Source organism: Oncorhynchus tshawytscha, linkage group LG33 (assembly GCF_018296145.1).
Source record: "Oncorhynchus tshawytscha isolate Ot180627B linkage group LG33, Otsh_v2.0, whole genome shotgun sequence".
NCBI lineage: Eukaryota > Metazoa > Chordata > Actinopteri > Salmoniformes > Salmonidae > Oncorhynchus > Oncorhynchus tshawytscha.
This window is the reverse complement of record NC_056461.1, coordinates 6,891,619-6,901,898: the sequence shown is the minus strand read 5'-3', so window position 1 is coordinate 6,901,898 and position 10,280 is coordinate 6,891,619. Positions and strand designations below refer to the sequence as shown.

Below are 10,280 nucleotides of genomic sequence, written 5' to 3'. Positions count from 1 at the left end.
TTCCAGGCCGTCGTGTGTGTGTGTGTGACGCAGAGCATGGATAATGGCGTTCACAGTTCCGTAAACCAATTGGACTTGACGCGTATGGGAATAGACTCTGTGTCTCTCTCAGTGTTTCTTCATGTTTCCAACTCAGACATGGCTTCAGCTACGTCTCAGTATCTCAGGGGGACAAGGAGAGGGATCGGACTTCAGATGGGGCTGTGATAGGGAAGGTGCGTGCATGCGTGTGCTTTGTGCACACGTCTGTGTGTGTGTGTTACAAACGAGGCCAACTGAAACACAATGCCAACACTAGGCTCGTTCATGGAAGCCATGATATAAAAATGACTGTTCTTATCATGTCACTTACAGTACACAAATATTAAGTGAAGAGACTCTACGGAATGCATTCGTGAGGTTCCACTGGAACAAAATGACACAACAGCCAACTTGAGCTGTAAAAAAGGACATCACTCCAAGGGAGAGGGATAGCAAAAGATAAGAGGGTCACGCCAAGTACAAGTTCTCTAACAAAGGGAGAATCTATAATTCTTGGGAAAATAAGTACGGTTTCTAAATCGATGAGAGGTCCTCTATGATTACAGCTATTGTGAAATGTCACACAAAAAGATAATCATCGCATAATTTCCCTCCAGACAGACTCATTATCTTGCTCAATTACAACCAATCACACCGAAATGAGAAATGACCTTTGTGTGTGCGCATGCAACTGTAACATTTGATTTAAATGTCTCATTACCTGACACACAGTTTATGCTGTTTTCAACTCTCTAGAGACAGCAGGAGTGGTAGAGATACTCTTAATGATCGGCTATGAAAAGCCAACTGACTTTACTCCTGAGGTGCTGACTTGCTGCACCCTCGACAACTACTGTGATTATTATTATTCGACCATGCTGGTCATTTATGAACATTTGAACATCTTGGCCATGTTCTGTTATAATCTCCACCCGGCACAGCCAGAAGAGGACTGGCCACCCCTCATAGCCTGGTTCCTCTCTAGGTTTCTTCCTAGGTTTTGGCCTTTCTAGGGAGTTTTTCCTAGTAACCGTGCTTCTACACCTGCATTGCTTGCTGTTTGGGGTTTTAGGGTGTGTTTCTGTACAACACTTTGAGATATCAGCTGATGTACAAAGGGCTATATAAATACATTTGATTTGATTTGATTTGATGTGACACAAGTTAATTCTACAATGACATGAACATTCTCAAGTACATTTCTGATTGACATTTCTGACAAATTCATGGTTACATTACAAACATCTATGAACCAACCGGCAGATGAATGACAGAATCAATCAATCAACTAACCAAGCATCCGAGGGAAATGATTGTTTGGGTGCCGGTCCGTTTTGGTCTAGCCATATCTTTTATGTTAATCTTCTCTGGCAAGAAGTGTTGTTGAGAACAGAAACAGTCCGTTTCAGTGTGACAACATGTTAACATCGGTTTGAAATAATCTGGTTGTTGACGCGTCGGAGGCACAGAAGGATCCTATCTCTAGCAAGAGTATGTCAATGGATGCTTTCGACTTTAGTCTAGTGCACTTCTGCTGTTGACATTCTTGATGCGAAAAACAACAACATATTAAGTATAAGGCTTTTAGTAGCACTGAAACCATAATGTCAATCCATGTTCAGCATGAGGGGTGTGGTCGGTTTCTAAGTCTACTTTGATCCACAGGCCAATCTGAAATGTCTCCCTATTCCCTATGCAATGCACTTCTTTTAGCCAGAACCATTACAAGACCGGTCACTATGAGGGTAATAATAGTGCAATAAGAAGTCATTTAGGACTCGACCGTTAGTTGTCTTCTTCTGCTGCTCCTGGATGAAGTCGTTTCTACGGTCAGGGTCGTCAGGGTCGCCACCAGAACCACTTACTCATTGAAGTCCACCTCCGTGTCTTTGTTGGAGTCCAGAACATTCATGATCTTCTCCAGTAGCATGGGGTCTTTCTGAGACTGGAAATGAAAAGAAAGAACAATTAATCAATCTATCAAAGATCTATCTACCAATCAGTATTTTAAACCCTGATTAAGTCAATTTGATCATTTAAGGGATGGAGCTGGGAGAATGGAACCGCGCTCAAATTCATAGGCACAGCTATTATGCGAGGGTTGAAAGTCAATGAGATCAACATCGTTTTGGGTCTATAAAATCTTTACAAAGATATAGGCATATCTCATAAATGAAACAACCATTGAACAGCTGCAAATCTTCCAGACTGTAACTCCGGTGTTCTGTTCCTCTGGGCTTATTCCAGTTGACGTCAGGACACGCACAGGTCTCTGACTTACTCTACTCATCCACACAGCACTACCAGGAAATGGACCGTCCTGAATCCTGATAGGTCTGATGTCGCCTATTGACCGGTCTGGATTCAGCTGCCTGGCCAATAAATAAGTTCCCTCGGGGCAACAGACTGCAATTAGGCCCTGTGTCAATCTCCCAGCCTGAGATCTGAGATGGAGATCTGAGGAGAGACGCCTCAGGCTCTGAGTCATTGGATTCATGGTGCTGAAGCCCCATCCAGGATATTAGACCACCTAAGGCACTGACTGGGCACAGCACAGCACCTCACCACACAGCCAATGTCCACTGGAAGCTAGTGTGTCAGTGGCAATAATCAATGACACATGAGCTGAGACCTATCAGAGGTGTGTATGTGTGTGTGTGTGTGTGTGTGTGTGTGTGTGTGTGTGTGTGTGTGTGTGTGTGTGTGTGTGTGCCCGTGTGTGTGAGATGGTGACCGTTGGATGGCTTCTTTCAGTCAAGCCAAGCCAGTCTGGGATACAGAGCCCTGTGGTGACTTCAGGCTGTGGTGATACGGAGCTAATGGAGGTATGTAAACACACAAACACACACACACAAACACACAGCTCAGGGGGCCATATCCTGATTTGATAGTTTGACTGGGTATGTGCAAATCTTCATTGACATTGACTTGCTTCTTTCAGTCAAGCCAAGCCAGTCTGGGATACAGAGCCCTGTGGTGACTTCAGGCTGTGGTGATACGGAGCTAATGGAGGTATGTAAACACACAAACACACACACACACACACACACACACACAAACACACAGCTCAGGGGGCCATATCCTGATTTGATAGTTTGACTGGGTATGTGCAAATCTTCATTGACATTGACTTGAAAAGTTACTATTTGGCCCAAGGTAACAACGTTGTATCTAATTCAACAGTAAGCAGTATCTATCGCCTCAGCATACAGTGTGATTGATCAATGACAGAATTACTCAGTGATAGATTATGAATTTTAAATGTTTTAATCACTAATTAGCTCAGTGTTGACCCTAGGAAATGAAGCTACAGTATGAGTCTGCATCCCACATGGCCACATATTCACTAAATAGTACATTACTTGTGACAAGGAGTTTATCGGGAATAGGATTACTTTTGACAAGTAGTTTATAGGGACTCGGATTACTTTTGACAAGTAGTTTATAGGGACTAGGATTACTTTTGACAAGTAGTTTATAGGGACTAGGATTACTTTTGACAAGTAGTTTATAGGGAACAGGATTACTTTTGACAAGTAGTTTATAGGGACTAGGATTACATTTGTGACGCGTCCTAAATGTGTGCAAGACTGGTACCAGGACATCGTCTCTATACCTGTCAGAGGTACGTAAGTGGATGGATATTAGTGACATCAGAAGGGAGTAGTCTAAGTCTAGATTTGGAGGTGATGTGGGCCACTGCTGATGATGCGTAGACACCTGAGGCTTCCTTCCATCAGAGTGAGGGTGGAGAACACCCGAGGGAATAGAGGGGGAGAGGAAAAGAGATTTGTCTCTTCAACCCGTCTCACACAGAGGGCAGTGGAGAGAAACAAAATAATGGAGTTATACTCAATTTAACCAGAACTCAAAACTTCACAGCAAGGAAACTAATCCAGCATAATGTAGAAGGAGAATATCAAATGATTGCCCTTTGCATTAGTGTTTCTTTCTTGCTTTCCTTTTTGGACAAGTGGATAACTCTACCATTCTCTTAATCAACCGGGTTCTCGTTGCATTCTGTAGATGTAAGACTAGGATCTTAATACAGTTTTCTACAACAGGAACATGATCCTGCAGCAACAGAAAATGTGAATTATTATGTGGATTATAATTCATGGATACATTTTGTAGGGGTTGATACATTTTTCATGAGGGCAACTCAAGTCTGACATTTTAAAGTGGAAATGACTAACTTTAGAAACCTTTTTAAACCTTGAATACACTACAAGTTTGCATTTCCTGCAATGCAGGAAAATTCTCTGCGACAAAAGAGTGATCAAATTGTAGCCACTGAGGTATATTGAAGAACAGAAAAGCGAAATTGCCACTCTTCACATCTTTGAGAATCATGTAAATTGTGTGTTTGTAGGTCTATAATTAGAACAAAATTAACATAACAGACAACATGAATTTGTACAACAGCGAGTTGAGCGAGTGTGTTTTTTTTTAAACACTGGACATTTGCAAATTCAATACGCACTTAGTTGTCCTGTTCATCTTTCAAGTCTCAATGGGTAATCAAGTAGGATTAAGAAGCCCCCGGAACATATCCACGAGTCCGCATAATCCTCACTGTTGATCACCATGAAATCAACGGAAGCAAAGAAAACAAGTTGAAAAGGTCACGCTCCACTAAACCCAAAGCATTTCCAATAATGAACATGTTGTCGCCGTGACGACAGCCAGACGTGATGTGCTGTTACGATTTCATCTAAACACGTGGGTTCCAACTGTCACAAGGATGTCTCTAATGCAAGACAAGGTATTACTTGAGGTTCAGCGCACAGCTAATGTGCTACAGCTATTCAAAAACATGTCACTGTTCGAGGAGGAGAGGGCAATACCTTGTGACACGTTTTACTACGCGGTGCCAAGTAAACACAGCTCAATAACACGAATAGAACTTATACACTCGTTTTTCTTTTTCCTATTCACGTTTTACAGTTTCACAAAAACAATAGCGAAATAGTGTCGTAAGAGGTCAAACATTTTTTCCCAGGCCCGTTCATGTCAGGCCCTCCGAAATATACCGATTGTGGGCCTTTCAACTGTTGCACCTGGCCAAGTGAAGAGAACATCAAAACACTGTAAAAGTATTTTATTGTAGAAGTTTGTGAGGGTCTTTTGTTATTTATTTTATCTAACTAGGCAAGTCAGTTAAGAACAAATTCTTATTTGAACCAAATCTTAGGGGCCAAGCCGAATTTCTTCAGCCTCCTGGGATTCCGATTTGGAATTCCACTTAAAAAGAAAATCCTAGTTGGATCTCTTTTTTCCCCCGATTACCCAGTTGTCTTAAACGCACTGAAGTTGGAAGTCTGAGATTTCCGAGTTCCGAGTTTCCAGTTGTTTGGAACACGGCATTTGTCTCAGAGGAAGGAGGGAGGCTAAGAGCGCAGGGACACCATCTTCCAACAGATGGCGAAAAGTCCCACCGCATTTGCCTCAAATTCATGTTGTTCCTGTGACCAGAGTAGGTGAAATATTCCTCGGTTTTCAAATAGACACAACGAGCTGCTAATGATAATAAAAACACAGGGCTATCGACACACTAGGCTACTCATTAATTGCAGCTGCAGCGCGAGTGGAAGTAGGGAGAAGCACATGTTTTGTAATAGTGTTGAATAAAAGCAGTGATGACAGTGCTGAATAAAACATGAACTCATGAAAACAGTAGCTCTTTGCTGTGTTCTTTGACAATCTCTGGTCATGGTTTTAAAAGTTATGAAATCTCACGTAGGTTAATATCAAACTTTGCTGTGGCCGGGGTTGTGGAAGCTGTAGGCACGGTTATTTGAGCTATCCGATTGGCCAGGGTAGTAGGCGCACTCGATTTAGCTGCAGATCTCCCGAAGAGGTTCAAAACGGGAACGCTTTGCCTACCCTGAGCGTAGGGCTTCTGATTCAAGTGCACCTACCGCCAACAGCAAGGGCTAAGCACACACCCTTGTGGGGCCCCCATGTTGAGGATCAGCGTAGCGGAGGTGTTGTTGCCTACCTTCACCACCTGGGGTCGGCCCGTCAGGAAGTCCAGGACCCAGTTGCACGGGGCGGGGTTCAGACCCAGGGCTCCGAGCTAAGGATGAGCTTGGAGGTGAAGGCTGAGCTGAAGTCGATGAGTAACATTCTTACATAGGTATTCCTCTTGTCCAGATGGGATAGGGCAGTGTGCAGTGCGATGGCGATTGCATCATCCATTCGCACTTTCAGTTTTGTGCAAATGCTTCCATCTATCCACGGATTTTGGTTTGGAGAAGTTCTAATTGTCACAGTGGGAACAACATCCTCTATGCACTTCCTGATGTACTCAGCCAGCTAGACAGTGTATACATCAATACTCTAAGATGTCTTAAAGGATATATGTAAACCTAACGGAATTACTCTCGTATTGGATCGAAACGAATGAGTCACCGCCACAATTTAAATGAGGATATTCTGTTAATTGGAGAATTAGATTACACGGCATACGGTTTTGTTGTTGTTGGATTTGTGTCCCTAAGATGTCTTCTTCTCCCTCTCCTCTTCCTCTCCCTCTCCTCTTCCTCTCCCTCTCCTCCCCTCTCCCTCTCCTCTTCCTCTCCCTCTCCTCCCCTCTCCTTCTCTCCTCTTCCTCTCCCTCTCCTCTTCCTCTCCTCTTCCTCTCCCTCTCTCTCCTCTCCTCTTCCTCTCCCTCTCCTCTTCCTCTTCCTCTCCCTCTCCCTCTCCTCTTCCTCTCCCTCTCCTCTTCCTCTCCCTCTCCTCTTCCTCTCCTCTTCCTCTCCCTCTCCTCTTCCTCTTCCTCTCCTCTTCCTCTTCCTCTCCTCTTCCTCTCCCTCTCCTCTTCCTCTCCCTCTCCTCCCCTCTCCCTCTCCTCTTCCTCTCCCTCTCCCTCTCTCCCCTCTCCCTCTCCTCTTCCTCTCCCTTTCCTCCCCTCTCCCTCTCCTCTTCCTCTCCCTCTCCTCTTCCTCTCCCTCTCCTCTCCCTCTTCTCTCCTCCCCTCTCCCTCTCCTCTTCCTCTCCCTCTCCTCTTCCTCACCCTCTCCTCCCCTCTCCCTCTCCTCTTCCTCTCCTCTTCCTCTCCCTCTCCCTCTCCTCTTCCTCTTCCTCTCCTCTTCCTCTCCCTCTCCTCTTCCTCCCCCTCTTCCTCTCCTCTTCCTCTCCCTCTCCTCTCCCTCTCCTCTTCCTCTCCCTCTCCCTCTCCTCCCCTCTCCCTCTCCTCCCCTCTCCCTCTCCTCTTCCTCTCCTTCTCCTCTTCTCTCCCTCCCTCTTCCTCTCCTTCCTCTTCCTCTCCCTCTCCTCTTCCTCTCCCTCTCCTCTCCTTCCTCTCCTCTCCTCTCTCCTCTCCTCTTCCTCTCCCTCTCCTCCCCTCTCCCTCTCCTCTTCCTCTCCCTCTCCTCCCTTCTCCCTCTCCTCTTCCTCTCCCTCTCCTCTTCCTCCCTCCCTCTCCTCTCCTTCTCTCCTCCCCTCTCCCTCTCCTCTTCCTCTCCCTCTCCTCTTCCTCTCCTCTTCCTCTCCCTCTCCTCCCCTCTCCTCTCCCTCTCCTCTTCCTCTCCCTCTCCTCTTCCTCTCCCTCTCCTCTCCTCTTCCTCTTCCTCTCCCTCTCCTCCCCTCTTCCTCTCCCTCTCCTCCCCTCTTCCTCTCCCTCTCCTCTTCCTCTCCCTCTCCTCCCCTCTCCCTCTCCTCTTCCTCTCCCTCTCCTCTTCCTCTCCCTCTCCTCTTCCTCTCCCTCTCCTCCCCTCTCCCTCTCCTCTTCCTCTCCCTCTCCTCTCCCTCTCCCTCTCCTCTTCCTCTCCCTCTCCTCCCCTCTTCCTCTCCCTCTCCTCCCCTCTCCTCTCCTCTCCCTCCCCTCCCCTCTCCTCCCCTCTCCCTCTCCTCTTCCTCTCCCTCTCCTCCCCTCTCCTTCTCTCCTCTCTTTCTCTCTCCCTCTCCTCTTCCTCTCCCTCTCCTCCCCTCTCCTTCTCTCCTCTCTTTCTCTCTCCCTCTCCTCTTCCTCTCCCTCTCCTCTTCCTCTCCCTCTCCTCCCCTCTTCCTCTCCTCCCCTCTTCCTCTTCCTCTCCCTCTCCTCCCCTCTCCCTCTCTCCCTCTCCCTCTCCCTCTCCCTCTCCTCCCCTCCCTCCCCTCCCCTCCCTCCCCTCCCCTCCCCTCCCCTCCCCTCCCTCCCCTCCCCTCCCCTCTCCCGCTCCTCTTCCTCTCCCTCTCCTCCCCTCTTCCTCTCCTCTCCTCCCCTCTTCCTCTCCCTCTCCTCCCCTCTCCCTCCCTCCCCTCTCCCCTCTCCTCTCTCCCTCTCCTCTTCCTCTCCCTCTCCTCCCCTCTCCCTCTCTCTTCCTCTCCTCTTCCTCTCCCTCTCCCTCTCCTCTTCCTCTTCCTCTCCTCTTCCTCTCCCTCTCCTCTTCCTCCCCCTCTTCCTCTCCTCTTCCTCTCCCTCTCCTCTTCCTCTCCTCCCTCTCCCTCTCCCTCCCCTCTCCCTCTCCTTCCTCCCTTCTCCTCTTCCTCTCCCTCTCCTCTTCCTCTCCCCTCTCCTCTTCCTCTCCCTCTCCTCTTCCTCTCCCTCCCTCTTCCTCTCCCTCCCCCTCTCCCTCTCCTCTTCCTCTCCCTCTCCCCCCTCTCCCTCCCTCTTCCTCTCCCTCTCCTCCCTTCCCCTCCTCTTCCTCTCCCTCTCCTCTTCCTCTCCCTCTCCTCTCCTCTCCTTCTCTCCTCCCCTCTCCCTCTCCTCTTCCTCTCCCTCTCCTCTTCCTCTCCTCTTCCTCTCCCTCTCCTCCCCTCTCCTCTCCCTCTCCTCTTCCTCTCCCTCCCTCTTCCTCTCCCTCTCCCTCTCCTCTTCCTCTTCCTCTCCCTCTCCTCCCCTCTTCCTCTCCCTCTCCTCCCCTCTTCCTCTCCCTCTCCTCTTCCTCTCCCTCTCCTCCCCTCTCCCTCTCCTCTTCCTCTCCCTCTCCTCTTCCTCTCCCTCTCCTCTTCCTCTCCCTCTCCTCCCCTCTCCCTCTCCTCTTCCTCTCCCTCTCCTCTCCTCTCCCTCTCCTCTTCCTCTCCCTCTCCTCCCCTCTTCCTCTCCCTCCTCCCCTCCCCTCTCCTCTCCCTCTCCCTCCCTCTCCCTCTCCTCCCTCTCCCTCTCCTCTTCCTCTCCCTCTCCTCCCCTCTCCTTCTCTCCTCTCTTTCTCTCCCCCTCTCCTCTTCCTCTCCCTCTCCTCCCCTCTCCCTTCTCTCCTCTCTTTCTCTCTCCCTCTCCTCTTCCTCTCCCTCTCCTCTTCCTCTCCCTCTCCTCCCCTCTTCCTCTCCTCTCCCTCTTCCTCTTCTCTCCTCTCCTCCCCTCTCCCTCTCCTCTCCCTCTCCCTCTCCCTCTCCTCCCCTCCTCCCCTCCCCTCCCCTCTCCCTCCCCTCCCCTCCCTCCCCTCCCTCCCTCCTCCCCTCCCTCTCCCCTCCCCTCCCTCTCCCCTCCCTCCCCTCTCCCTCTCCTCTTCCTCTCCCTCTCTCCCCTCTTCCTCTCCCTCTCCTCTCCTCTTCCTCTCCCTCTTCCTCTCCCTCTCCTCCCCCTCTCCCTCTCCTCTTCCCTCTCCCTCTCCCTCTTCCTCTCCCTCTCCTCCCCTCTCCTTCTCTCCTCTCTTTCTCTCTCCCTCTCCTCTTCCTCTCCCTCTCCTCCCCTCTCCTTCTCTCCTCTCTTTCTCTCTCCCTCTCCTCTTCCTCTCCCTCTCCTCCCCTCTCCTCTCTCCTCTCTTTCTCTCTCCCTCTCCTCTTCCTCTCCTTCTCTCCTCTCTTCCTCTCCCTCTCCTCTTCCTCTCCCTCTCCTCTTCCTCTTCCTCTTCCCCCTCCCTCTCCTCTTCCTCTCCTCTTCCTCTCCCTCTCCTCTTCCTCTCCCTCTCCTCTCTCTCCCTCTCCTCTCCTCTCCCTCTCCTCCTCTCTCCCTCTCCTCTTCCTCTCCCTCTCCTCCCGGCAAGGCAACAGTTTACAGAAACACCACTTCACGTTGAATTTGATTTCCCAACAATATGCTCCGCACCTCAACTTGTTATAATATTAGATAGAAAAACTAAGATGAATGAACTTCAGACGCAGTTTCAGGTGTTCATGAAAAACTATGCATTCGGGAGATTTTCCGTTGCAGCCCTCAGAAGGGAGTTTGTGTCCACAAAACGAAAAGTTTTAGAATCAACATTCCAATAAAGTAAGTGTAAAACTACCATCTCTGTTCCAGAGCAGAACCCGCCTGTCTTCCAATGATACTTGACTGCCCTCTAGCGGTCTCAGGGAGCCTGTCAACATGAGTTTCATGATGCTTTAATGTT

General features: G+C 49.0%; 1 protein-coding gene across 1 annotated transcript; it reads right to left on the bottom strand.

The window, feature by feature from the left end:
• Window positions 1-1,882: 1,882 nt before the first annotated feature.
• LOC121841696 (spore wall protein 2-like) lies at window positions 1,883-9,693 on the bottom strand (the record flags this gene model as incomplete). The annotated part of the gene is given in 7 exon segments (XM_042311710.1): window positions 1,883-1,966; window positions 7,357-7,546; window positions 8,506-8,936; window positions 8,939-9,176; window positions 9,218-9,340; window positions 9,454-9,617; window positions 9,619-9,693. Coding segments are annotated over 7 exon segments (1,305 nt in total), but the record flags the coding sequence as incomplete, so codon positions are not given.
• Between the last annotated feature and the right edge of the window lie 587 nt (window positions 9,694-10,280).